The sequence below is a fragment of the Sesamum indicum genome, linkage group LG1 (assembly GCF_026168435.1).
Source record: "Sesamum indicum cultivar Baizhima isolate 11 linkage group LG1, ASM2616843v1, whole genome shotgun sequence".
Taxonomy (NCBI): Eukaryota; Viridiplantae; Streptophyta; class Magnoliopsida; order Lamiales; family Pedaliaceae; genus Sesamum; species Sesamum indicum.
The window spans coordinates 15,896,581-15,923,471 of NC_142657.1; the positions used below are offsets into that span (position 1 = coordinate 15,896,581).

At 37.1% G+C, this 26,891-nt stretch overlaps 5 protein-coding genes and 1 non-coding gene across 7 annotated transcripts; 4 read left to right on the plus strand and 2 right to left on the minus strand.

Moving 5' to 3' along the window:
- Positions 1–30: 30 nt before the first annotated feature.
- On the plus strand, positions 31–104 carry TRNAN-GUU (transfer RNA asparagine (anticodon GUU)). Its single transcript has one exon. It is a non-coding gene; the product is annotated as a tRNA-Asn (tRNA).
- Positions 105–308: 204 nt separating this feature from the next.
- On the minus strand, positions 309–1,631 carry LOC105163400 (uncharacterized). Its single transcript, XM_011081726.3, has 2 exons — positions 1,471–1,631; positions 309–696 (listed from the first exon to the last, which is right to left on the minus strand). Exons 1-2 carry the CDS (start codon positions 1,511–1,513, stop codon positions 476–478), a joined length of 264 nt encoding a protein of 87 aa, XP_011080028.1. The 5' UTR covers positions 1,514–1,631; the 3' UTR covers positions 309–475.
- A 1,212-nt stretch (positions 1,632–2,843) lies between these two features.
- On the plus strand, positions 2,844–5,609 carry LOC105163410 (protein IQ-DOMAIN 8). Its single transcript, XM_011081737.3, has 5 exons — positions 2,844–3,139; positions 3,432–3,686; positions 4,048–4,257; positions 4,344–4,457; positions 4,551–5,609. Exons 1-5 carry the CDS (start codon positions 3,074–3,076, stop codon positions 5,223–5,225), a joined length of 1,320 nt encoding a protein of 439 aa, XP_011080039.2. The 5' UTR covers positions 2,844–3,073; the 3' UTR covers positions 5,226–5,609.
- Positions 5,610–8,553: 2,944 nt separating this feature from the next.
- On the plus strand, positions 8,554–9,177 carry LOC105164570 (uncharacterized). The gene has a single exon (XM_011083249.2). It carries the CDS (start codon positions 8,554–8,556, stop codon positions 9,175–9,177), a length of 624 nt encoding a protein of 207 aa, XP_011081551.2.
- A 9,899-nt stretch (positions 9,178–19,076) lies between these two features.
- On the plus strand, positions 19,077–20,932 carry LOC105164577 (uncharacterized). 2 transcript variants are annotated; one of them, XM_088878309.1, is made up of 3 exons: positions 19,077–19,490; positions 19,581–19,710; positions 19,869–20,932. In XM_088878309.1, exons 1-3 carry the CDS (start codon positions 19,379–19,381, stop codon positions 20,779–20,781), a joined length of 1,155 nt encoding a protein of 384 aa, XP_088734435.1. In that variant the 5' UTR covers positions 19,077–19,378; the 3' UTR covers positions 20,782–20,932. The 2 variants fall into 2 exon arrangements, with proteins under 2 accessions (XP_088734435.1, XP_011081563.2); XM_011083261.3 differs by having other exon boundaries at positions 19,082–19,511.
- A 1,413-nt stretch (positions 20,933–22,345) lies between these two features.
- Positions 22,346–25,974, minus strand: LOC105163419 (Ribosomal protein L34). The gene is made up of 3 exons (XM_011081749.3): positions 25,611–25,974; positions 23,374–23,473; positions 22,346–22,841 (listed from the first exon to the last, which is right to left on the minus strand). The coding sequence occupies exons 1-3, from the start codon at positions 25,888–25,890 to the stop codon at positions 22,769–22,771; spliced, it is 453 nt and encodes a 150-aa protein (XP_011080051.1). The 5' UTR covers positions 25,891–25,974; the 3' UTR covers positions 22,346–22,768.
- Between the last annotated feature and the right edge of the window lie 917 nt (positions 25,975–26,891).

A 26,891-nucleotide genomic window follows, 5' to 3' on the forward strand; every position in this document is an offset into this window, starting at 1 on the left:
TACGTGTTACTAATGTAATTGTTGCATCAAGCTGGAGTAGCTCAGTTGGTTAGAGCGTGTGGCTGTTAACCACAAGGTCGAAGGTTCAACCCCTTCCTCTAGCGAATTTCTTCATCTTCCTTTTATGCCCTTTACAAGTAATAATATGCTTTAGCTTTTTGAGCAGCATATCAGTCTTTCAGTTTTTGAATCTTTAATGCAGTTCAATTGCAAAATCTGTAGCAAAATGCAGTTCACAAGTCGTGCTCCGAGTAGCAGATACCGGCGGCACCCATGTTTGAAAACTTACATAGTCAAACTTCCAAGAATCCAACCGGAAAAGCTCAGAAACTTCCATATATTAGAAAAAAGAAAGTATGCTAGACAAGCACTTGGCGTCCAAGAACATAGTCGGCCGATGGCTATAGCCAGTAAATGTCTAAGGCATTAAGGAATTCTGATGACTAACAGTGAAGCAAGAGAGAGCACAAAAGAACTATTTCTTAGGAAGAACTGCTTCAACCACAGCTTCAATCTCCTCCTTCACACGATGAAAAACACTAGGTCCTTTGACTTCATCAACCGGAGTGCTCTGGTCAATGTCATCGCTTGTCCCATGCGTCTCCTTGTGGTGGCGAGGCGATTTGTCACTGTGGATCACCCCTTCTTTCTCATCCTCCGTACGATTGGTCAAGTTTGCTGATTTTAAACCTTTGTCTATCCACAAATAGAAGAATTGAAAATGAACTCCAAATCCCACTTCAAAAACTCGTTCCATAACAAACAAACAACACGAAGTACACTAATCCAAGAAACAAATACACATCCTCCTACATCATTTGATCCAACAATACTACTTCTGGTACAAGTATATGATGCTCCGCATTTATATATTCGACATTTAACTCCTAAAATCAGAACTACTATTTCTAATTTCAAAACCATTGTCCAGCTCTAAGTATTTGCTAGGAATCAGTAAGAATGTATGAACCTCAAAATTTCTCAAGAATTCCAGCTCCCCTCATCTTAAGCTATGTTTGGATCTTGAATTTTAGTGTATAACTAAGAAACAATTTCTTTGTTTCAAATTCTGTACTTTGTAATCATATCATTAAACATCGTGCTTTTCCTTTTCTCACTATATTTAGCTTTTCTTTTTTTTTTTAATAAATTTATCTAGATAAAGAAAAACAGCAAATGCTTTATATCACACAACCCCACAATATCTTTTTTCCTTAAAATATTTGATCTTTAGCTAGAATTCTTCATTTATAAACCAAACCCTCCAAAATTTTCAGTTCAAGAAATAGATAAGCAGATTACAAAGAAGGGAAGCTACAAAAACTAAAGAATAAGCAGAAAAAACAGTCAAGAAAGCAAATTTACAGCCCATCAAACTTACAAGTGATCACAAAAATCAAGAAAACAAATGCATATTGGTAAAATACCAGAAAATAAAATTGAAAGAAATAAAATTATTAGGCAAAGTACCAGTTTGAGAAACTAGGCTCCCCGTTCCTTTCCCTTCCGCCATGTTGGAATTTTCTGATTATTGCATCCGGCTAAATTTCCCAATTATATGGCCCCTCCCTCAGTTTTTCCTCCTCAGGAGTTGGAAACACGAAAAGTAAGCGAATGTCGCTCTTGCGGTTTTAGTTGAAACTGTAGTTTCTAGCAAGAAACGCACTGTAGAGGAGTGGCTTCTGAATAAAGGCCCAATGGGCCTAAGCACGGTATGAACAGAGAGGCCCAGTTCCCATTTTAGATTTGGCCCAATTAAATGTCAGTTTCTTTTAGTGGGTGAGAGCAAATATTAATTCAAATCTGTTGAAAAAAACTCAAAATTGATACTAATACAGTAATTTTTATATGATATATGTGAATTATAGAAAATTTTGATATACCATTATTTATTAACTTATATGATATGGAGAAAAAGAAAGATTGAAGACCCACCAAAATTTAAATTAGATTAGTTTATTCATATTCAATCAATTGAAATTTTTTGTATAATACCAACTTAAACAAGTACAGCTCATATTTTATTATTGGGTCATATACAAAAATTACTCTCAATACCAACACACTGAATGTGTGTGTATAATTAAATAAAAAAATAAAATAAATAATTGATTAAAATTGATAAAATAATGCAACTTTATATATACATGGGTAGAAAATATCAAATTGATGGAAAAAAATTGTTATTTGTAAATGATAAGTATAGAAAAGGGTACTTTAATTAATTTACATTGTGTCTACTAATGAATAATGATAGTTACTTTAGGTTCTGAGCTTTAATAAAAAGTATATATGAATGTGACGTGGGTGAAATACAATCTTTTTCTATATTCTTTTGTAAGAAAAAAAGAGATATCAAACTTAATCTCTAGATCTGCGTGTTATTTTGTGATGGGTTCGAGCCAATTCGATCCACCTACCCCGCCAATCTGAATTTTGAACCCTAGATAAGACAATACGTAGCGAAATTTGTACAACTGATAAGACTTAAATAATCCTAAAATGACCAAGTTCATCCCAAGGAACAAAGAGGAGGACAATTCATTCAGATTTGTACAACTGAATTTCTAATTCCGATAATAATTGAATAACTTAAAATTCAGACCATGACATTCATAGTTATATGAATTTGTATGGTTGTATTTACCTTAGAATTTGAATGCATGCTACTTTTAAAAATTAAGCAGGAAAAAGTGATGGAAGTTTGTGTTAGTCCAAGGTGGTAAGACAAAACACCAAACCCGGGAACGGAAGCTACATCCAATGCGCCAATTCAAACTTCAAACCCATAAAGCATTTACTATCCGTTACAGCTTTTCATTTCTTCCTTTTTTTTCTTCTTTCAAACTTTCAAATTTCAAAAACTACACTCCGCTCCCCTCCATTAAATTCTAAATGTTACTCGAATTTCGAGAATTCCAATCGTCCTTCTCTTCATTTGTCCGAAGCTGAAATTCTCACTTCTTTTCTGTTCGCATACCCTTCTTCTATTTTGTCTTCACTTAGCAGAGTTTCTTGATTTTCAGAAAACATTTCCTGAAAACAGAAAGAAAAAAGGGAGACAGAGAGAGAGATGGGTGGTTCAGGGAAGTGGATTAAATCGCTGATCGGTCTCAAAAAGCCCACTGTTACTGAAACCGTAAGTTAAATATTATACATAATATTTAACTTTCTTTCTTTCTTTCTGCTAAATTTTTGTTCTCTTGGTATTTTCTGAAAATTTTGATGCAGGAAATCGGTTGAGAAAGAATAAATGTTGATAGATTTTGATGCAGGCAGAAAAAAACATACTTTTACTCTTTTTTTTTTTTTTCCTGATAAATGTTGTTTTTTTGGTGGTTTATGCGATTGATCCGCAATTATCCTTATGTTTAGGTAAGTGGGATTTGTTTTTTTATTTAAATTTTGTTGTTTTTGGATTCTTGGTGTAGGAAAAAGGGGGTGGAAAGAGCAAGAAATGGAGGCTATGGAGGAGTGCATCTGAGGGGATGGCTACGGCGGCGAAGGGCGGAAAAGGGAGTGGCGATGCGGCTGAGACTGAGGGGCCAGAGGGTGCTTCTTATGTTTTTGACGGTGAAATGGCGGCCGCCGTGGCTGCTCTGGCCAAAGCTTCACCCAAGGATTTCATGGCTGTCCGCCGAGAGTGGGCCGCTGTCCGAATTCAGACAATTTTTCGTGCTTTTCTGGTAGTTCTCTGTTTGTTGATGCCATTTTGTTAGGTTCTCTATCTATAGACATGAACCCTTTTCTTGTCTGCAACTAGCTTCTTAGTTCAATTCAGGATCAGTCAGTACAAATAATTTAATTTACAAAATTCAAGCATATAGATTGATTAATATTATAGTTTATAGATTCTTGTTTATATATTCTGTGAAAATAATTGCCTGGTCTAGAGTGTAACATACAAGCCAATGAAGTCAAGAACAAGAATGATCAGACTGTTCGGATTTTCTTTGTGGGATTAGCAAAATTCTGCTTTTGGCTGGATATTTGCCCCTCATCTAATTAGCAATTTCTGTTGAATGCTCTCTAAATGATTGTTTGAAGGCGAGACGTGCTTTAAGGGCGTTGAAAGCATTAGTTCGACTGCAAGCTATAGTTCGGGGACGGCTTGTTAGAAAGCAAGCTGCAGTGACTCTGAGGTGTATGCAGGCTCTCGTACGAGTCCAAGCCCGAGTTAGAGCTCAGTGCAACCAGTCGTCTGCTGGAGGGGAGTTGGAAAATCAGAATGAAGCTGATCCTGTAAAACTGGCTGAGGTTTGATCAGTTAAAATCTATGGTGTGAAACTTGACATGTGCTGTTTGTAGAAATGGAGATTAATATGTATCTGATGTAATTGCAGAGTGGGTGGTGCGATAGCCGTGGGACGGTTGAGGAAGTGAGGTCTAAGTTGCAAATGAAGCAAGAAGGAGCCATCAAGAGGGAGAGAGCAATTGCCTATGCCCTGTCCCAACAGGTAATTTACTATGTTCTTAGCAGAAAGATTTTTGATTGTTTCAAATTTTTGATGAATGACTTGAGCTGATAAACTGGTGCTGTTGAGCTTCAGCAATTAAAGAAAGCCCCTAATTTGAGATTGAACAAGATGGCTACACCAACTAGGGTGGACAAGAGCAGAGCAGGACTGAACTGGTTGGAACGTTGGATGGCAACGAAGCCGTGGGAGACGAGGTTGATGGAAGAATTCCACACTGACTCATTTGAAATATTGGCAACTCCTATGAAATACGACGGTTACATGGTTGGATCTTTTTCTAGTACATCCGACCAAGATTCAATGAGGATAAGACGCAACAATGTTTCTACACGAATATCCTCCAAAGTACCTAAAAGTTGCCAAATTCTACGCTCATCATCTGATCCATGTTCCGATTCTTTATATGATGAGAGCACAACTTCAAACTCGTCAACAACGACTTCCGAGACTCCTGGATCAGGTGACACTCTGGTGGAGCAAAACAGCACTAAGCCTAGCTACATGAACCTGACGAGGTCGATCAAGGCTAAGCAGAAACCGTATACTTATTCATCACACAATCAGTCAATGCAGAGGCATTCAGTCGAGGATTTGCCTTACCGTAGGAAACCAAGTCCGCTTTCTAAGGGGAACGGTAGGAGGAGTGCTGATACTGACCTTTATTCAGTTGATTTCTGCAAGGATCTCTACCCTCCTGTGCATGTGGCTGATTACGAAGGGGTAAAAGGTCGAGGATATTACAAGTAAAGCAATGATATCTAATTGCATAATCTTTTATGTACTTTGGAAGATGTCTTCCTGATGAGTTCAACAACTTGTTGTTCTTGGTACTTACATTTCTTTTTTCTTTCCTGGTGTGTTGGAATTCTTGTCGTAGTCAAGGCATGTATGTTAAGGTTGGTTTGTCAGTACAGAAAAAAGAAGCTCTGATGGATACTGAGAGATCAAAGTTATAGTTACTGGATATGTTGATGTGTAGTTCAAATCATCACAAAGTATGCCTTGTTTATGACTGGTTTGTGTAAATCCTTTAAAATCGAGGGGTTCCTTCGTAACGCGTTCGAAAGTAAGAGGATGTCAGTGTAATTATCTGAACTATTTATTTGTCTTATACATCAGTTGTTCAGTTAAGCAATCTTTGTTACTTGCATTGATATGAATGAAAAAGATTGAAAAGTATGTTGTATGAAAATGTTGAATACATCATAGTACTCACAACATGAAACTGATGCAAACTTCTTACAAGCAATAATTCTTTCTTAACAAGGACCACATGCATCACAATCATATCATTTGCAATTTGATGTGTCACGAACAGCATCATGATTTTATCTTAAAAGCAAACTTGATGCGAATCATGAGCCTACATGGATTCAAGACCTTGTCATTTTATCATGCAGGCGAAACTACAGTCCAAACTGAACACAAAGAAGGCGATGGTTCAGTTGTCAATTAGGAATCAATTTTAGTCTGATTGTGATCGATCGTGCGTAAAAAATATGACACCGGAAATAGTTGGAAGACACAAGATTTACATAATTCGAAAAATTCATATACGTTCATAATTGAAATAAGTAGTTGAAAGACGTCTGATGTGGGGTATATATATCTTCTGAAGGTTGTATCAAGACCTCACCACAATATATTTACAGTCTTTAGACAAGTTTTTTATTTATTTTATTAATTCAAGGTCTTTACGATCTGACTCCGAAGCATCCTATACCTTAATATGTATGGACTGATCGTCATCATCTAGTTATTTTTGTATTTGTGGCTAATGAGAAATCGTATAATTGAGAAAAATTTATAAATAATCGGATTCATGCATGCAACAGCTATAACTTTTGCTAACCGAGCATTCGTACGACCTTTCCTTATATATCTACCTGATTTAAATATTGAGAGACTAAAATCGGGGCCTTTTCGGCATGATTCCGAAAGTGATTTGTTTAATAAATAGGTTTTACAAGAAAGAGGATGATGTCGTATTTGGCTCATTACAGTTAGCAATCACTTAAATTTATTCATAAGATCTTAATTCGATTTTATCTCAGTATAACAATAGTAGGGTTTGATTTTTTTTCTTTACTGCATGGATCAATATTATTTCGAGTAAGAAATTAAAATACTCTCTTAGAGATGTGAAATTTTAAGAGATCATTTGATGGGACTTGAATGTTTTGATGGTAAGCCAAGTTTTCGTTGGTTTTGAGTAGATTAGCAGACTTTCTATCAATGGATTTGGCTTGAAAAGAAGGCAGGCAAGGGTGGGGTGTTATCAAGAAAGGAAAACCATTTTTTCTTGCATGTTGTTATGAAGGATCGATGTGATGATTGTGTTTGTTTTAGTACCACTTTATGAAAAATTATCATTATCCCTTTGTTCTTTTGTACATTTCAATTTGACTATGACTAGTGATTAGGTTTTAGAACAGCATGTCTCTCATTATTTTGGAGCCCCATTGCTTTATTAGTGACTAATATACAGTTTATTTTTGCCACTTTGATAGGATTAGGGTTGTGAAAGTACTAGGTTTTTTTGTCTTTAATGGTTGTCAAATATGGAAATATTCTTTACTTGTCCTAGACTCTCATGTTTATGATGTCCTAAAGGACCATAACTATAATTTCGTCACTTTAAATTTTGAGTGAACTCATTAATTATGTACATCAATACATGAGTAATATCAATGATCATGATTAATCAACGGTTAAGAATTTACCTTTAATAATTATGATCAATGTAATTATTATTAATGAGTAAATGAAGATCGGTTTTTTTCTCACGTAAATTAAAAAATCGATAGTAGATAATCGTATTTTTCCGTTGATTATATATATAGGCCATTAATTATAAGAAATTGTATACTTCTATGTATTGTATAATTTTGGAGATATTGAAAATTCTTGGAATCTAAGGATGAAGCAATAATTATATTCTTAGGTATATTCTCTTGTTGAATACATGAACCCTCTCGTTATGAGTCGTTTCCCCCTAAATCTTAGGGCTTGTTCGTTCGTCAATTCCCATATGCTGCATTTCGCCTTTTGAGTCGTGTCTGCCTGCCTTGGAAGGCCTTAGCATTATCATTCCCTCTTGCTCGCAGGGTAGGTGTCATTTTGGTTTTTGCCGCCTTTAGATCGGGTAATCACTTCAGGCTCCTATTTTGTTTTCTTCTTCTGGCTGCTGTTGCGTTTTTTTTTTTTGTTTTGTTTTTGGGTTGTGTTGAAAATTATGGCCCGATGACCTTTAAAGGTAGGCCCATTTGATGAAAGCCCACAACCACTTGGCTGCCCACTCACCAACCCGATCCACTATCGATAACCCGACCTGTAACTTTACTATTTAATATCTCCTAACCCTAGAATCTCTTAGTCTTCTCTCTTCTCCTGTCTTATGCCGACTGTTAGTCTCTCATCTCTCTCTCCCTGTTTTTCTTTCTATACCAATGGATCTTCTGTGATTTCTTACCTTCATCAGCCACCGGAGAAGGTGGTGACTTTCCTAAACTAATCAATGTCTTTTGGAAATCCACCTCACACTTCCATCCATACGGTGTAGTTCTCTCTATAAAAGGGGGTTTTACCTCCTCGGCTTTGAGATACAAAAAACTGACAAATCTCTTCTTCCCACCAAATATCTGTGTGATCAAAAGTGTTGTTGTCTTCGTGATCGGTTGAAAAAGATCTCAGTAATCTCTCATTTGTGGTACGGTTTATTGTGGAGTAACCGTGGTTGTGGGCGTTCTTGGTGGTTGAAGTCTCTGTGACCATAATCTGTTTAATATTTTTCTGTATTATTGTTATATTATTTTTGGTTTGTATTAAGGAGTTTCGTACTCCACATATTCTGTAATAGTTGGCTAGGCCATTTTTGTGAAGAGATATCACTGGGGGTTCACACCTTACAGGTTGTTTCTCTTCGTTTTGGTTTACTGGGTCTGTTCGTCCGCTTTTCTCTTTAATTGTGTCGGCGCTGGTGTTTTGTGTTTTTTTTCTTGTTTTCTTGTAGGGAGTTAGTAGCTTGTTACTCCCTGGGTTTTCTCTCTAAACTATGCTTTATGTCCCTATAGCTATGGTTGCGGATTTCGATAGGTTGGAGGCGGCTCTTTCCCTCATCGAGGAGGAGGAGTCGGGTTTGGTGGTTCCGACAGGGTTGTGGCATGCTGAGCTTATGTTAAGGGGTTTCTACATTGTGGGTTGTCTGCTTTCCTCTAAACTGTTTCATCCTGATGCTTTATTGAATACTCTACGGGTTACTTTTAATTCGGGTAAGGGGTTGGAGTTTAAGATGATTGAGGGTGATTGGTTTTTACTTAAATTCGCTCATATGCTGGATCATGACCCGGTTATTGTAAGGTATCCTTGGGATTATGATAAAAATCTCCTGATTCTTGTGCTGGTGGATCCCTCGGACAACCCCAGTTTGGTTGATTTGAATTTCTACGAGTTTCATGTGCACATTCACAGTTTGTCGTTGGGGAAGATGACGAATGATGTATGCTTGTTTATTGGGAACAGATTGGATGTGGTCAAGGAGACCAATTTGGATTTGGATGGTGTGGGTTGGGGTTCTTTTGTCAGGATTAGAGTGGCAATAGATGTGAACAAACCTCTCAAATGGGCTTTAAAACTCCAGATAGTGTTGGGGGGCGAGCAACTAATCACGTTCACTTATGAGAGACTCCCGAACTTCTAGTATCTGTGCGGGTATCTAAGCCACTTATCCCTTAATTGTGAGCTCCAATTTCGTGAGGATTTTTGTGATCCGGGTGAAAATACCCCTTATAGTCCCTGGCTTCGAGCAGTTCTTCCGGCCCTTTCTCATAATCGGATGTCAGGCTCTCAGGGGGTGTCTTCGTCTCTTTTCCTCCAGCATTCACTCTTCCGTTCCTCGAGCTCCCTTCAATCCTATTCTACTTCAGCTCCCCCTCTTAGGCGAGACCCTTCCATTTGTGACATTTTCGAGTCTGTTCTACTAACTGCAGAAAAATAGTACCTCCTACTCCCTCCTCTTTCCTAGATAATTCTCTGGACCCCATTTCTCCTTGATCACAGCTACAAGACCTCAATGAAACCCCTTCTTTTTCCCATAATCCCTCCATCATCTACCTCACCCCCGACACTGACAATTCTATGAGTCGTCCCCTCTGCTTTGATTCCAACCCACCATTGGTGTTCCACTTCACGTGGCTTCTTTTCTTCCGCAGTCGGTCTTGGATATGCAGTTCCCTAAAGCTCCTACCACTCACTCTTCTCGTCCCCGTCTCTATTCCTCTAGCCGTATCCGTAAATGTCCCACTCAGTAAACGCAGGTTGTTAGATGAGGACTTTATTGAGTATTTGTGTTCTCAAGGGTAGACTAAAATCAACAGGTTTTCTGTATCATTGGATGATATTACTAATCTAATGGTGGGTTTTGGGGGCCAGACCCATCGATCACCATTTGCTAGTGTGGAACTGCCAGGGCTTGGGGGGACTTTGGACAGTTTAGTATCTCGGAGACCTTATCAGGGATTATCGCCCTGCCTTGGTTTTTGTAGCGGAAACCAAGTGCTCTTAACATCACATTGATGGATTGAAACTGAAGTTTGGTATGCATGGTGTGAGTGTGGATTCCAAAGGTAAGAGTGGGCTTGCCTTGTTATGGTCTCGGTCTTCTGATGTTATTCTTCAGAGTTTTTCGATTAATCATATAAATGTTTCTGTGAAGTTGGATGGTGATCAGGATATTGGCGTTTTCTTTGGAATTTATAGTGAACCGTACAATAGTAAGTGGGACTGCACTTCGGATCTCCTCTCTCGCATTATTCTTGATTAGTCTGAAAAGTTGGGAGGTCTTCAGAGCCCATTCTGGTAGATTCGTAAGTTTAGGTAGGCATTATCCGATTGTGAGATTGTGGATTTGGGATTCTCTGATGACCCTTTTACGTGGATAAATCGGCACCCAACCCCGAATATTGTTTGGGAAAAGTTCGATCGTGCGTGTGTCTCTATCGGGTGGTCTGAGAGGTTTCCATCGGCTTCGGTCTCTCATATCCCCGTGCTTTGCTCGGACCACAAACCTGTTCTTATTGTCCTTAAAAATGAACAAGACTTTTCCAGCGGTATGTCTAAACCATGGAAGTTTGAGGCTGCTTGGCTTTAGTCCCCGCAGTGTGAACAGATTGTTGAGGGAGGGTGGCAGTTGGCTCAGAGTGGCGGTCCAGAGATTGGTATTTTGGTGCAGGTGGAGTTTTGTCGCACTGAACTTTGGTCTTGGAGTTCTAGAACTTTTTGTCATATTGGCAGGAACGTTGATTGTTGAGCTCCAAAATGAGGTTTCTACTATTCGTAAGGAATTTGAGAGCATAGAAGAGTTTGAGAGACAATGTGGGGACAACACAGTAAGGATCTGCGGCTACGTGAGGGGTACATAAATACTAAGTTTTTCCATCACCGCGCTAATCAAAGGTTTTAGACGAATCTTATCCACAGGTTTAAGCGGGACGATGATGTGTGGGTTGAGATTGATGAAAGGATTCGGGAGTATGTTGAGAGTTACTTCCGAAAAATGTTCACCTCCAGCCATCCTCTGGAGGTAGGCATAGTTCTGGGCACCGCGCAGTTGCGGCTACTGGTGGAGCCGAGTATGTCGGCTGAGCTCCTATCTCCATACATAGAAATAGAAGTTATTAAGGCCTTGTTCCAAATGGCTTCTTTTAAGTCCCCAAGTCCTGACGGTATGGCTCTGATCTTTTTTCAATCCTTTTGGTATATTGTTCAACGTGATGTGATTGCTTGTGTCCTTAATTTCCTTAATTCCTTTATTTTGCCTCTGGGGATGAATGCCTATATTGTCTTGATTCTGAAATGTAAACGCCCTATATACCTTTCTCAGTTTAGGTCGATTAGTTTGTGCAATGTCATTTATAAGATTATTTCTAAATGCCAATCAGTTAAAGTTAATATTAGATAAGATAATTTCCCCTGCTCAATCTACTTTTGTCCCTGGATAATATTTTATCGGCTTTCGAACTTAACCATTTTCTAAATATCAAGTCTAAGGGCGGGCAGGGCTTTATGGCGCTCAAATTGGATGTTAGCAAAACATATGATAAAGTTAAGTGGTATTTCCTCCAGCAGGTATTGTCTTGTCTTGGTTCTTCCCCCTTTTTTTTCGTCTTATTCTATTTTGTGTCTCTTCCATCTCCTAATCCTTTATGCTTGGTAGATGTCATTTGGGTCTGTTGCATCGTCTAAGGGAATCCAATAGGGGGACCTTTTTTCTCTTTATCTTTTCCTTTTCTGTACAGAAGCCTTTAATTCCCTGTTGCAGTGTGCGGAGTAGGAGGGGCGTATTCTAGGGGTATCCATTTGTTGGGGGGAGCACCTAGCATATCCCATTTGCTGTTTGCAGATGATACTATTATCTTTACTGATGCATCTCTAGTTATTTCCCGTGCTATCTTGGACGTTTTGGAAACCTACCGCTGGTCCACGAGACAAGAGATCAACTTTGCTCAGTCTTCGGTTGCTTTTAGCAGGAATATGAAGGAGGGGGTTCGTTGCCATATTGCTCACACTCTGCAGATTAAGATGGAGTTGTAGCTGGGGCTCCCGTGGAAGGCGGCGCGGTCCGAGAGAGAATTATTTTTGGTCATCAGGGATCGAGTTTGGAATCGTATATTGGGGTGGAATGAAAAGTTGCTTTCCCAAGCCGGTAAAGAAGTTCTTATGAAATCAGTTATCCAAGCAGTTCCTACCTACGGGATGGGTTGTTTCCTTCTGCCTACCATGTTGCTTACCAAAATTCAGGGGATGATTGCTAAATTCTAGTGGGGCAATAGGGGCAGTCTAAGATTCACTGGTTTTTGTGGGATAGGTTGTGTGAATCTATGCTTAGGGAGGGTTGGGCTTCCGTCAGCTTCACTTGTTTATTTTAACCATGCTTGCTAAATAGTTATAGAGGATTTCTGGGCGGTATCTTGACTCTTTTCTTGCCTAGAATGCGGATGCTACCATCTTCTCGTGTCACTCTGGTAGTAGAAGCTCATTTTTAATGGAGCCCTTCTAGATAGAGGTGCGGCAATGGCGTTAGGTGTGGTGGCCCAGGATGATAGAGGTGTGTGCTTGGTTTGGTGGTCGTGCTGGTTGGTTAGGAGCAGTTATGGTAAGGTTGCTGAAGCTTTGCAACGGGTGAGGCTATCCAACTTGCTGCTCGTTGCTGGTGGGGGTTGATTATTGTTGACGGTGATTGTGCGGTGCTGATCTCTAAGCTCCAGACAGGGGATAGGGAATTCTCTTTTGTTGGTAATGTGGTTCTGGACATTCTTGGTCTAGTGGTTCTTTTTTCTTCTTGTCGCTTTCTTTGTGTTAATCGTAATCTTAACCTGTGGCACATTGTTTGGCCAAATCTGTTTTTGGATTGTATGATGGTATGTCTGATTCACCTCCTGCAGTTCATTCTCTTGTGAACTCTGAGTTGATTTCATGAATGAAATCTCACCTTTAAGTTCAAAAAAAAAAAGGTATATTCTCTTGTTCTGCCTTTATTCCCTCATTTTAGGACCCCTCACTTAAATGAAGACAAGAAATATGTGGACAACATTGTTTAGTGATGATAATATGTTACATTAATAAGATGTTTTCAATCTCTTAATGCTAATACCTTTCTCACACATATATAGATTCTAGCAAAAATTATTTTAGGGGTAAAATTGATTATTTTTATCTTCTATTATAAAATGATCTTACAAGTTATTACGTACTTCATATACACCTAATGTATATTAAAATATATTATACTCATCAACTATACATTTAAACATATTTTGTACTTGTGAGGTTTGAAAATTGGTAATTTTAATCTTGTAATTAGCATAGGACGGTGATAATTTTAGTCGTGTACGAATTTATTTTGACAAATTTGTCTTGAAACTTCAAAAAATTTGTACATGAAGGACAAAAATAGTCGGAATATGCTAAAATAGCCGAAAAGTACACCCTGGTAATGTGTACTTTTCTGGTGGTTTTAACAAATTCCGACTTATTTTATTCTCAATGTGTGAGTTTTTTTAAAATTGCATGACAGAATTAGCAAAACAGATTCGTTAAATTGTCATCTTTTAATTACACTTAGGGATGGGCATCGGCTTGGGTGTCCAAAATTTTGGGTAGCTAAAATTATATTTACTCAATCCCGACTTGAAATTTATGAATACCCAAACTTCAAATACCCAATCAGATACATCAAATACCCGATTCCAAAGTAAAATTGTCATTCTTATCGGATTAAAATTGCAATGTTTCCTATGGGATCTATAATAAAGTTGATTACGAGATGTAGTACCAATCGCAATAAAAGATTAAAAAAAAAAAAATCCGGCCAGATTATTAAGTGAAGAAGCCAAGGCGGGATGGAAGAACAAGGCGACAACTCGACTCTTGATCTCAACATGATCTACTCTTTGTTATTGAACCAACACCTAAAGTTGAATATCGCCTTCTACACATTTAGAAATGATTTCCAAATAAAAAAAAGAAAAACTAGGGAATCTCCAGTTTCAATTTAGCAACTCCTAGAAATTAATGATGCATGCAGTTACCGCGCGGGCTGAAGAACAACATGGATCCATCTCTTTCCTTGTACGTAGGTACCATGTTTGGACCCCTCCATGCATCCACGAATTAGGAAAAAACAAAACTGAACCTCAGCTTCTGTCCCATTATGGCTCATCGAATCAAGCAATGGAGCCTCCTCTCATTAATTCTTTGCATGTGCAACAATATTATTAATTAAAACCAACAATCTTAATTTTGACCTTCAATCACAAGCATATGTTCTTGACTACTTTACCTTAAACCAACCAAAAAATATATCACTATCTGATTTTCTGTTTGGTTATAAAACCAAAAGAAGTATTGCTTTACCAAGATTTCAACATTAAGTAACCTGTCAATTTTGAACAATGGGGTGGGGGTGGGGTGTTAGGGGGTAGGGCTCATTTCTCTTACATCATCTTTTTTTTTCATTAAAAAAAAAAGGGTTTGAAAAATATTTGTGTCTTATGTAGAAATATCTGTGTCTTGAGATCTCTTGCATTTAATGTTTGGGGTTGAAGATGACGAAATTGTCTAACTGTTTTGTTCTCAAGAAAAACAATTGCCAGTTTGATGTGTGAGTAAAAACTTTGGAAGAATGCTATCATTGCTTCATCAGAATGGAAATCTCTGTTGCATCTCTGTTTTTATAACCACTTTGCTTAATTTCTTTAGGTGAAGAACAAATCTTGGACAAACAAATCAATCAAAAATATAAGTACATCTTATTTATATGTATTGGCTCATCATAATCATTGGATCATTTTAATATCTGGTGATTCATTCGAAATCGTACAATTAAAAAAAACAAACTTATAAATAAAAACCTTCCGTGCAACAACTGTAACTTTTGCTATTTTAATATTCTTACAACCTTCATTGTCGATTATCTTACAACCTACTAATTTAAGTATCAGATAGTTATAATTAAGGTTTTTTTAATGTGATTTTGACGGCAATGTGTTTTATAACCTCATCTTTGAAGTAGCAGTCATCTAAATTCACTTAAAAAAAAATTGTCTAAATTTTGACACAACACCGTATATCAAATTTTTGGAAAAAGTAATTAGAACATAATGTGTAGGAGTAATAGACTACGGACTACACATAAAAATGATTTGTGTTTTTGCGAATAAAACGTCTTGTCAGTTTCTTTATTAATCGACTAATGTGAAAATATTCTTTTTTCCACGTACGTCCGACATTAGTCGTGATTATTAAGGACTGATCAAGATTTTGGAACTACTATGTTCACTTTGTGTAAGTGCATATATATATATATATAATTTTAATTTGTAATTTAGTGATAACATTTTTTTTCCTACGCGAATTAATTTATAAGATTAAAATATATTGAATTGGGTCATGTGCAAGTCATATGTAATTTTCTGACCAATTAACTAAAATTATCAAAATTATAAATTTACAAGATTAAATTACAAAAATTAATTTTTATAGAACCAAATGGCACCCATACTTTACCGGACTAAAATTGTAATATTTGGATGAAAATGCACTTTTAGTTCCATAGAATATAGGATTTAACAATTTTAGTTTATGCTTTATGAGATTTTCAAAATAATCCCAAAATTCGACACATATAGTCTTATCCATGTTTCCATAAAATAATAGAGCAGAAGGACATGTGCAATATGCGGGTCCATCAGTTGTGTGAGCAACGAGGCTAACAAGCACGCGCATTACACGTGTCATTGCCATCTATTTTTTAACGGAACTTGGACATTTGATTAAATGTGTTGAGCACTATAAGAAAATGACTTAATAGCAACGAGAAAAAATTACCGTCGAGCTAATTACAAGTAAAATTTTCGTTGCTAGTCGATATTATTTAGTATAAGAAATTTATTTGTCGATTAATTTAGTAATGAATAGTTTAAAATATATATTAAATTATGTAAATTAGCAACTAGATTAAATTTTATTTGCTAATTATCTCGATGCTGATTTTAGCATTATTAGTGGAGTTTTCTAACTTTTGATACTACTTTGAAAATTTCGTTAGGCAGAGGACTAATGTTGACTTTTTACAAGTTTAAGACCATTTCAAAAATTTCGTAAAGTAAAGGACTGAAAATGTTGAACCCATAGAAATTAAATATAAATGTTGCTTTTATCTATCCCAAATTTTACCCTCTATTTCATTTATTACCTTTAAAAGAATTTGATCAGATTAGTAATTTCAATATTTTTTTAATAATCTCATAATTATATTTTTTTCCCCTCTTTACTACCCACTACTCCATATTTTTCTCATTTACTTCACCATATTTATCATAATTTATCACTTTCATAATTTTATTCTTATTATCTCACACAAAGATTTTTTTTATATGCTCGCAGAAATTGCGTACGACAATAACTAATATGATAAATTGGGGACCAACACATGCACATATATATACCTTCACTTTCAAACATGCAATTCCATGGAACATGCGTCTAAACATAAACATGGTGCATGTCCTATATATAATCATTAAACATCATTAAGGTTTGTGTTGGCATTATTATCCTCCATGTTGAAAACACTCCTCATCTTTCTCTCTGTTTACATCTTATTGCATCACGCAATAACATAAAAGTTTTCACTGATATATTACGTATATTAATATGTGGCAAGATTTTGTTTTATTAAATCATTAATTCTCACATGCTTAATAATGTTGTAGTTGTGCTTAAATTGTTGGTGTTAATATATATTATTTTCTATACAATTAAACAGTAACAATATTGGAAATTTTATGAGAAAATAATATGATCATAATTTATTTACTGTCAACGTTGTGTATATTTGCAACCAATCATCAATGACAGTGAAAACTTATAAAACACGTACTATAAATATGTAATAATTCCAATAGTGACAACACAAACACTAGTTTTGTTATACTATTCATTAGCTTGCAAGAGTCATTATGATTATAATTATGAAACAAAATAGTTATTGTACATCTTAATATCTATAAATCATTAGTGATAAAATTTTGCATTATTATTTAATAGTACCGTTAGTACTCTTTTTCTGTGTTAGTACCTAGGAGACGTGAATATAATAAACAATCACGTTAATGAAATTAAGTGTATATATATATGCACACGACAATATTGAGAATTCATATTCGATATGCAAACTTTAGCAAATTTTTATTTGACAGACGGGCGAATAAAAGCATCTTAATTAGTTTTAGATTACACAAAAGAAATGAAGGTGAAATAAAATGCGAAAATTAGATATATAACATGCATTTATTGATAACAACGACAAAATTGTAGGTTGGAATACAAAAAGAACAACGAGAAACTTTACGAGCGATATCTCTGCTCGCCAGTAATTACGTAATCAGTGTGACATAAACGCAATCTACCATTTTATAGGAATCACTTTATTTATATACTTCTTGTTATATTAATATTCTGCTTGAAATGATATAGGTCATGACGTATACATGAGCAATCTACCGGAAATTATTCACTTTATATTAAAATTTTATTGTTATTATTAGTATGTGTGGAATGATATATATATATATGTGTGTGTGTGTGTGTACATTATGCTTATTTCTTTTTATATTTTAAGATTTTGAAAAAAAAAATTAAAAGGCTAAAAATAAAACATAAAAAGAGAAGAATGTGAATCTTCATATACTTTGATAGTAGTAGTTAATTGTCAACTAGCGCAATAGTATTAACTTGTTCTGTTCGTGTTCTTGATGGAACGACAATACCACTATATATGTAACTAAAACACCAACATTAGAAACACCAAATAGTCCTAGTCATGTTGTACCAGTAAAATATATGTCTTACGATTTATATAATTTAATTATTTTTATTAATTTGATATTTTGAAACACCCCGTCCATATAAAAAACACCTTATTCCTAATATGTATGCTGGGAGCATATGTCTGTGATGTATTCGAGTTATTCGACTAATTTTTATTTTTATTTTTTTTGTTTTTCATGATGGCATATATACATTTAAGCTAAGAGTATAATAAATATAACTTATGAAAAGACATATCTTCTTCATTTTTGTCTGAACTGATCAAAGTCCGAAGACATTATGGTACTCATGACCGAAAGTAGTGGATTGCATAAAGGACAAGAGTGTTAGAAAGAAAGAGATCACACAAATACACTTAGCTCTAAAAACAAAAACAAGAATCCTACAGTGAAAATAGGCCTTCTCTCCTTTCTGCCAAAAGATGATGAAACCCAATTCAGAAACCAATATATATATATATATATATACAGGTATGCATAAAATTCAACAAGACAAAACTCCACCGATTTTGACGTCTGCAAAACCACACAACACACCGAATTCATTGCTAAAGATGAGCTCATTTTTTGCCTTTCTTTCTCTGTTTTTGGGCAGAAAGTAATGTGGAAAGCGAAACCTTTTCACTCTTGCAGTTATTTATTTATAATCTTAAACAAAGTCATGATATCATGTTTTTCCTCATTTTTTATATGTCGGAAACAAAGTAGATCAGAAGCATGAGATCAAAAGAGCTAATTATATATATCCATCATCAGCTGTAGCAGCAAATTAAGAGTGATAATGTAGGTAATGGTTCATTTTGTTTATTTGAGCCCATCATTCTTAATCAATGTAATAAATCATGTCATAAATCCACTTGTTCACTTATGTGAGGAAGAATCAAATGCTTTATAGCATATATATATATATATATATGGTACTGCTGCCATAGATATTACCTCACCATGCACCAAAGAGATAGCGCAGTGAAAAGTTAAAAGCGGGCATGCAGTGCACCTACTAGAGATACTACATGCATTCTTGATTTTACAGCAATCATACAATTCTAATTTGTCCATCCATCTCTCTTACATACGTAAGTTTCCAGATTCCAACACGGATACAAGAAAACCACCTTCCATGTAAATAAGAATTTAACTTGATCAGGAAGTCATAATGCAATAAAGAGATGAGAGAGAGAGACCCTACAAATGTATATATGTTGCATGGTTGACTCAAACAATGGATGGGCCATTTTGAAGAGTGAGAAGCAGAAGATGATATTCTCCCCCTCATCCAAAGGGCTATATATATATATATATATATATATAATATAAATTGCACCTTATTTTTTCACCTGCAGGAGAGGGCCCTCAATGCCGTCATCGTACAGCTCTTCACATTAAATTCACAATCTCACTGTACTACTCACCATTGATATCCCCCTCCCCTCCCTTCCCTTCCCTTCCCTTCCCTTCCCTTCAACCTTCATCTCTTTCTTGTCGTTCTGATCTGTGTGCGTAGCTAATTGAATGGGGCATCATAGTTGCTGCAATAAACAGAAAGTAAAGAGGGGGTTATGGTCTCCTGAGGAAGATGAGAAGCTCATCAACTACATTACTACCTATGGCCATGGCTGTTGGAGTTCAGTTCCAAGACTTGCTGGTCTCTCTCTCTCTTGCCATTTCCACGCACATGCATGTACATATGTCTGATTCTTGTAATTAATTTCAGGGCTGCAAAGATGTGGGAAGAGTTGCAGACTGAGATGGATAAACTATCTGAGGCCGGATCTGAAGAGAGGGAGTTTCTCCCACAATGAAGCAAATTTGATCATTGAGCTTCACAGACTTCTAGGAAACAGGTGATACTAATTAATTAAATATCAAGGGGCTGTGATCGATTCACTCAAATATATCATTGTGTAGAATTATTTCATCATAATGCTCAAAATTAATGTAACCATTTTTGCATGCAAAATGACATTTTTTCTTTTAAAAAAAATTAAATATTCTTATGCAGGTGGGCACAGATAGCCAAGCACCTCCCAGGGAGAACAGACAATGAAGTCAAGAATTTTTGGAACTCGAGCATCAAGAAAAAACTGGTTTCTTCTCATCATCATCATCATCATCATCAGAACCTGCAGACTGATCATCACCTCACTGCTGCTAGTACATTAATATCTCCAAATCTTGCAAACTCCAGTGGCAGCAGTTCTGAGAGTCTCTACTTGCTGAGTTCAGACAACAATAGTCTGATAATCCCAAATCCTCAAATGGATCAAATCTGCATCCCAACCCCACAAATCACAGCCCTGCAAGGGTTTGATCCTATTGAATCAAGAGTACTTGATGATCAGGTGATGAGTAATTTCCATGCAAATTTACCCGCTTCTGCTCCCTTTCCCTACCTGCACCCTTCTTGGCCGAATGCGCCACCGAATCCACAGTACACCCCACAAAATCAGAACCATCAGTTCCTCAAACAAGCTGATAGTTTTGTGTTTGGCTTTGATACTCCCACCCCACTTGTTGACTTCAACAACTCAAAGCTGGAAAGTCAAGCTTATATTAATGATCAAGATCCATCAATTCTTGATCATTCTATCATCCCAACTGCTAATGCTGTTGAATTCGCGGTGCCCTCTTCATCTGCTGCACAAGAACAACTCCTCGAGGAAATTATTGGCTTCTCAAGCTTCTCGTCTGCTCTTGAAGCGACGCTGTCTCCTCCCATCAATCCAATGGACTTCGTTGAAGTTCTCTTGGCCTCATTTCCATCACCATGTCCAGTACCATTCGGCTCCACCTCCTCCTCCTCCTCGGCCTCCGCCTCCCCACCGCCACAGGTCTCCTCCTTCTCACCTCTCCCATGCAACAGCCCTTTTCTTGTCAACCCTACCGCCGCTCCCATCTGGGCTCCTCAGCCATAATTAGGTCAATGTATTAATGTATGTATGATGATCAGACAACCTCAGACTTTCTTGTTTTGTATTTTCAGCAGATCTTTGTCATAAATGAATGTTGATATATAAATGTATGCAACAACTTTTACCAATCTTTACAAAGTCCATTATCTTTTCATTTTTTCAGTTATTCAATCTTTCAGTTCAGTTTCAGAGATCTGAATTTGAGCATTAATTGGGAGCAATGAATGACAACTCTGTCATCATATAAAATTACCAGTTATGTGTATGTCTGTGTGTATGGGCTCAAGTTGCAAGAAAGTCCCTTAATTGCCTGCAGTTGTTGCAGTGCAGTTCTGTATCATGAGAGAACAACAATTTTGAGTGGTTCGGTCCATAGCTTTTTTACAATGTGAAATTATTGGCTGTGTTTCTTTCAACAATTTAATGTACGTCAAAGAGGTCAAAATAATTACTGACACACAGAAGGCGGGCGTGTGCCTGAAAAGACAACGCCTCACATGCTTATTGTACATACATATATATATATATATGTAATTGACCCAAGTCATGTAATGTCAGAGCATGAGGGAAGAGAGTCTCTTGAATCAGTCTTATACAAGTATCGTTCGATGATGATTAATATATATATATATATATTAAAATATTTAAGTAATTTGATTGAGGTAAAAGAAATTATCATTATTATAAGATGGGTAGTGTGTTAAACTTAATCTTTCATGTTGTTTCTTCTCTGATTCTAAAATTTGTCTCATGCCATCACTAATAGTCAATATTTCTAAATATCCCTTCTCTAGGTACCATTTATTATAATTATTTTTATTTTCTTTTCATATTTTAGATATCAATTCCACTCGGTAATATATAGTTCCAATAAATTCATGTAATAAATTAATGGCAATCATGAACAAATAATTTCTTACCATTTTCTACTTAATTAATAGTGTCAAAATTCACTTGAGCCCTGCAGTCAAACAAAATTGTAGAGTAGCACCCCTAATTGGAGGATATGAAATACTACATACTTATATAAATACAGTCACAAAGACAAGTACGCAACTGACCAAGCCACATACATGTGTTCAATTTTTGAGTGCACACGCTGATCAGTGCATGTTTGACATTAAAGCGCGCATGTGTTAAACACACATATTTCATATATCTACGTGTGCATTCAAGCACACAAGTGCTTATGCAAAACCAATCCCACACATGCGGCCAGTGTGCATTTGACAAATAGATTGGTGTGTGTCTCTCAGGGAAAACTTGCACATGTTAGTTGACACTAGTGAAGGGAAGGCATATCTGTACCAGGCTCTTGTACATACATGTATAAATTAAGACACGCATGATGTCATTTCCATAAGGACAATAAAAGCACTATCTCGCAGCAAGTAAAAGAGGTCATAGTTTGTTGGGTCCAGGCATACTTGTGAACCCTTATAAATTTTCTTGTACATTAAAATGTAAGAGACATGAACATAAGGCATAATGAGTACACAAAATTAATGCAAAATTTGTGTGTTAAAAGTCAGAAATGCACACATATAACCAAACTGACTGCTACAGCTAAGACAAAGGCCAAGAACATTTATTCAATCAATATGGCTGAGAATGGAATTTCTCAATTTGCCGAAGAATAAAAGAAAAAAAATAAGATCATGCCGCATAAGAACTTCTATTCTTGGATATATTCTGCACTTATAATGCATCATTCACTATCCTAGACAACTAGAGTACAGGCAACAAAATTATTGCACAACTAAAATTCATAGATCCTTCCAGTATTTGGCATATGAAACTCCATATATAAAAAGATTGAAAGCTTGAAGCAACAATGTCAAGTAACGCCTTTCTCTGCATATCTCAATAAACATCCTGCAATACATCGGTAACTCCAAATTGTGAATACTAATTAGGTTTCTCGAACTTTTCAGATCAGATCAACTTTTCATGTGGACTAGACTTCCTCAGAAACTTGCATGAGGAGTCATTACGCTGTGATTCTAGACCGACCCTTTGCAATGCGTCGAGCAATAACTCTTCGTCCCCCTTTTGTTGCCTTTCTGTTCAGGATAGAAAAGAGTATCAGTCACTAGCACCAGAGACTTAACAGTAATCAACATTAGCTGTATTAAGTATGGAGACATACATGGCTGATGCAGTTACACACAATAATATCAGAAAGCAAGTTTTATGCAAGTAGTAATTTTCAAGTAAAGATTTGGGAAGGGTAGTAGGCCGCCACAGTAAAGGTTGTAGTACAAGCGAGAAGCAATTATTTCTTGTCTAACTTCCTCATAATTATTATCATGACTAATTGTATGTTCACTTATATCAGTGGTTCATAGTTCCAAGAGCTTAAAACAAGAATACAAAAGAGAAAGGCATAAAAGACTGAAACCCTGAAGGGAGCTTGCAGCTGTATGACATGTGTAGTCAAGCACATGCATGTATATACGTGCAAAGGTGTGCACAAAAGTGAGTGTGCAAACACACGCGCAAGCATGTGAGCGGCTGTGTGGGCTGTGAGAGTGGTGTGTCGGTATGTGTGCATGTGTGTGTGTGTGAGGGAGAGAGAGAGAGAGATGTAGTCACCTAGCAAAGAATCCATGTGTCCTTTTGCGCCTGATGTTGCTTGGTTGGTATGTCCTTTTTGGAAATAAAATCATAGGCTCACTTGATGAAGACTCATCTCCTATTGGGAGTCGAAAAGAAAGTACCATACATCAATTGCCACGTAATAACCGAGAAATATAAAGAAACAATGCCAACTTTAACTCCTTGTTTCCAATTCAATGAGAATTGATGACATACATACTGCCATATGGAATAAAGCATGGATTAGCAAGACCGGCAAAAGATTGCAACTACATGCTGACAAGTATAAAGATTATCTTAACTCAATCCAGAATTGAGCCAACAGTTTGAAACCAACAAACTATGATTGTGTTTATCACCTCACATTCTCATTGCGTCTAGGTTCTCCCTGAGAACTACTAATTCATCACTGCAACTACAAAATCCTGCCAAATAAGACAACCTCCTTAATGGTTGGACAATATCTTTTGAGCAGTATGATGGCCATAAACATTGTTTCTTGGATTGAAGACTACGCGTGACCAGTTATTTTGGTCCACTTGTACTTTTACGCTACCATGTCCACTAGTTACTTCAGAATTTTTAGATCTGATTTGTGATTCAGAAATAGTAGACATACATAGTAATAAGTCGCTACATTAACACATCAATGTATCCGATTAAATACCATTTACTTTACCAGAGTGTTAGTTTGCTAAGGACACAAAGAGCATATATGCCGAAGATATGCATTATTACAACAGGATCACTTTTCTCATTAAAATAATGCAAACTTAAGTTGACCCACCGTCAACCACTTGGAAAAGAAAATCTCCCAACAACAGAAGGATTAAGAAAATTAAATTTATGAAATATTTGACAAATTATTTACCATATAACTTTTAGCACAGGCTTGCTATTTTATATCCAATATAAGAATGACGACCTTTTTCATTGCTCTCGACCTCTCTATACTAATTGCCTCACCAAATTAATGATAAAAAACAAATGACCACATGCGTTAGTTGTAGCTCCATCCTAGAATAAGTCCCAACTGGAGCAGGAGCACCTAGCAAAACTTCTAATGTCCCCATTGAGTAGCACCATGTTATTCCTGATGCAGTCCTCTCCATCACTAAGATTGTAGTAACTCTATATTTCTGACATCACATTCATCTGAAGAGATGGATGTAACAATATATACATACTGCAAGCTTGACCACATAGAAGACCGCCCCAAGAGTAACATTACATGAATTCCACTTTAGGTAATAATATTGGATGTTTGGACAATGCAATCTTAAAGCACCGAGCTTCTTACGAATGACAGGACACATTCTTTAACACTCCTACTCCACAGCACTTTTGAGGAGGAAAGTGCATTTAGTTTACAAGGGCAAAAATAGCTTCACTTGTCAACATAAGCTTAAGAATTTGACCAATGACTGGTGCAGAGTTGTCTTGACAATACATTGTATCTAACTCAGTTCCTTACAGATGGTATTGAAGTGGTTCTTTTGGTGCTTGAGTAGTCCTTGACTTGTAGAGCAGGCCTTGTACCACAAACTGAATACAGGGGATGAAGGAGAAGATAAGAAGTTCGAAGGTCTTCAATAGGTCCTGCTAGTCAAAATGGGGTTTAAGCATTTTTAGTCCATCAGCTAATGCCAGGCTCAAAAGTAATCTAACCAAAGTTCTTACAACCTAATCAGTTGTGCATACAAAATGGGAACAGATGAGTTGGGATGAAGTAGGGTCTAACCAGGTGGTTGAAGACTTATACAGAAAGCCTTAAACTCCAGTCCAAAGAAAGGTCCCTTGAGGGGCGAGGAAGCCTTCGAAATCCTAAAACTAGTATGCAAACTCAGACGAACTAAGCATTGCAATTGTCACGGAACCCTAGTTGAGAACATGACAAAGCATATCCACATCAAAGAAAACAGTGTCTTGGCTAGAGAAATACAAGGTTAAGTAGTGTTTGAAGTCCTATCATGAAACTACATAACAGGGCAGGTTTTGAACACTCCAAACATACGATTTAAGCAAAATCCAAGTGCAACAGTTACTGATTGACATTAAATCAAATGTATCTTTCCGGTCAGATCAATTATTTTCATACACTTAATAGACAATAACGACGAACACGACTACAATCAGAACAAGGACAACAATACACGAGCTCAATAATCTTGCTATGAACTCAAAGTCCCAGAAAAGGAGAAAGCAAGAATCGAATACGAAAAATTGGAAATTACCCTCGGGCAGGAAAAATGGGAGAGAAGGAAGGCCAGTGGGGTAGAGGAAGCCTTGGGAGGAGAGCTTTCTTTGCAGTTCAACCTCGCTTTGATGCTGTGGAAACTGCACCAGCGTCGCCTTGTCGAACTGAGGAATGAGTAAAGACGGGAGGAGCTTCGGCAGGGCGATCAATTCGGGAGTCTGCGAGATAATGGGGTTGGGGTTGGCGTGGGGAGTCCGGTTGAGGAATCGGGTCATGAGAGAAACACCAGTGCGGATTAGGGTTTTGGAAGACGCCATTTCGGAGCAGAAGAGGAGGTCACTGAGCTACCGACTGTTAAACCCTAAGCTATACTGTGTGGAGTGGAAGAATGAACTTTGGAGTGGAAAGAGAGTTTGGTTATTCTACTTTTTCCTTTTTTGTTTTTCAGTGAAATAGAATTTTCTCAATAAAATGCATTTAATCCTTGGGCAAAAGACAATTTTCGTCCCACAGCTATAGGCCATTTTCGTTTTAGTCCCGTAAGTATCTAGGGTTTCAATTTGGTCCCGTAAAACTGAAAAATTCGCAATTTCAGTCCAAATTTCGCCGGAAAATTTTGTGGGTCGCCGAAAAAAGTCACATGTGATGCATGTGACTTTTAAAATTGGGGGCTCGATCCTGATTGGCTGGAGAAGCTGATGTGGCGCATATGTGGTGCATACGTGGAAATTAAAAAAAAAAACGACGAAAATCAAGCTCGCGACCTTGGCAAAGGCGGAGGATGGCTTTCGTCAAATCTTTGCACAGAGGTGACCAAAATCGATGGGACTGGTCTCAAAAGATTCGCCAGAACGAGAGGCGTTCAACGATGGTCTTCCGAGCAGGTGGTTCGTTCAGACGAAGGAGAATACGCCGGCGGAAGGTGCAGTTGCGGCGGACGACGACCGAGATCTTCAAAACGATGGATCTTTACACCTAGTTGATGAAAATGAATGAGACTAGTCCCATTAAAACCGCAGTGAGGAGACGAACCCAATGGTACCAATTCGCGATCGTGGGTCGTCCTATCGCCGGTGAATCGACGGGAATTGTCCGCAGCGGTCAATTTCAAAGCCCAGTCGCTGTCGTGGTGGGATCTCAAAATTGGTTGAAGGGTTTTGTACTCCTTGCTATGGGGAATCGACTGGTATATGTGGTGGCCAAAAATTTCAAGTAATGGCGGCGGAATTGAAGAGAGAAGGTGGCGGCGACTGGCGGGCGATTTTTAATCCACGTGAGTCGTTTTCTTTTTTTTTTTTTAATTTCCACATATGCGCCA

What these genes read in the sequence shown, in the direction of transcription:
- LOC105163419 (XM_011081749.3), bottom strand. Translation starts at nt 25,890, where the DNA reads ATGGCGTCTTCCAAAACCCTAATCCGCACTGGTGTTTCTCTCATGACC. An exon ending in CCCATTTTTCCTGCCCGAGG is followed by an intron (nt 23,474 to 25,610) that starts GTAATTTCCAAT and finishes GACTCCCAATAG; the next exon opens with GAGATGAGTCTTCATCAAGT. An exon ending in ACACATGGATTCTTTGCTAG is followed by an intron (nt 22,842 to 23,373) that starts GTGACTACATCT and finishes TATCCTGAACAG; the next exon opens with AAAGGCAACAAAAGGGGGAC.
- LOC105163400 (XM_011081726.3), bottom strand. Translation starts at nt 1,513, where the DNA reads ATGGCGGAAGGGAAAGGAACGGGGAGCCTAGTTTCTCAAACTG. An exon ending in GAGCCTAGTTTCTCAAACTG is followed by an intron (nt 697 to 1,470) that starts GTACTTTGCCTA and finishes ATTTGTGGATAG; the next exon opens with ACAAAGGTTTAAAATCAGCA.
- LOC105164570 (XM_011083249.2), top strand. Translation starts at nt 8,554, where the DNA reads ATGGTTGCGGATTTCGATAGGTTGGAGGCGGCTCTTTCCCTCATCGAG.
- LOC105163410 (XM_011081737.3), top strand. Translation starts at nt 3,074, where the DNA reads ATGGGTGGTTCAGGGAAGTGGATTAAATCGCTGATCGGTCTCAAAAAG. An exon ending in AGCCCACTGTTACTGAAACC is followed by an intron (nt 3,140 to 3,431) that starts GTAAGTTAAATA and finishes TTCTTGGTGTAG; the next exon opens with GAAAAAGGGGGTGGAAAGAG. An exon ending in ATCCTGTAAAACTGGCTGAG is followed by an intron (nt 4,258 to 4,343) that starts GTTTGATCAGTT and finishes ATGTAATTGCAG; the next exon opens with AGTGGGTGGTGCGATAGCCG.
- LOC105164577 (XM_011083261.3), top strand. Translation starts at nt 19,379, where the DNA reads ATGGGGCATCATAGTTGCTGCAATAAACAGAAAGTAAAGAGGGGGTTA. An exon ending in TTCAGTTCCAAGACTTGCTG is followed by an intron (nt 19,512 to 19,580) that starts GTCTCTCTCTCT and finishes AATTAATTTCAG; the next exon opens with GGCTGCAAAGATGTGGGAAG. An exon ending in CACAGACTTCTAGGAAACAG is followed by an intron (nt 19,711 to 19,868) that starts GTGATACTAATT and finishes ATTCTTATGCAG; the next exon opens with GTGGGCACAGATAGCCAAGC.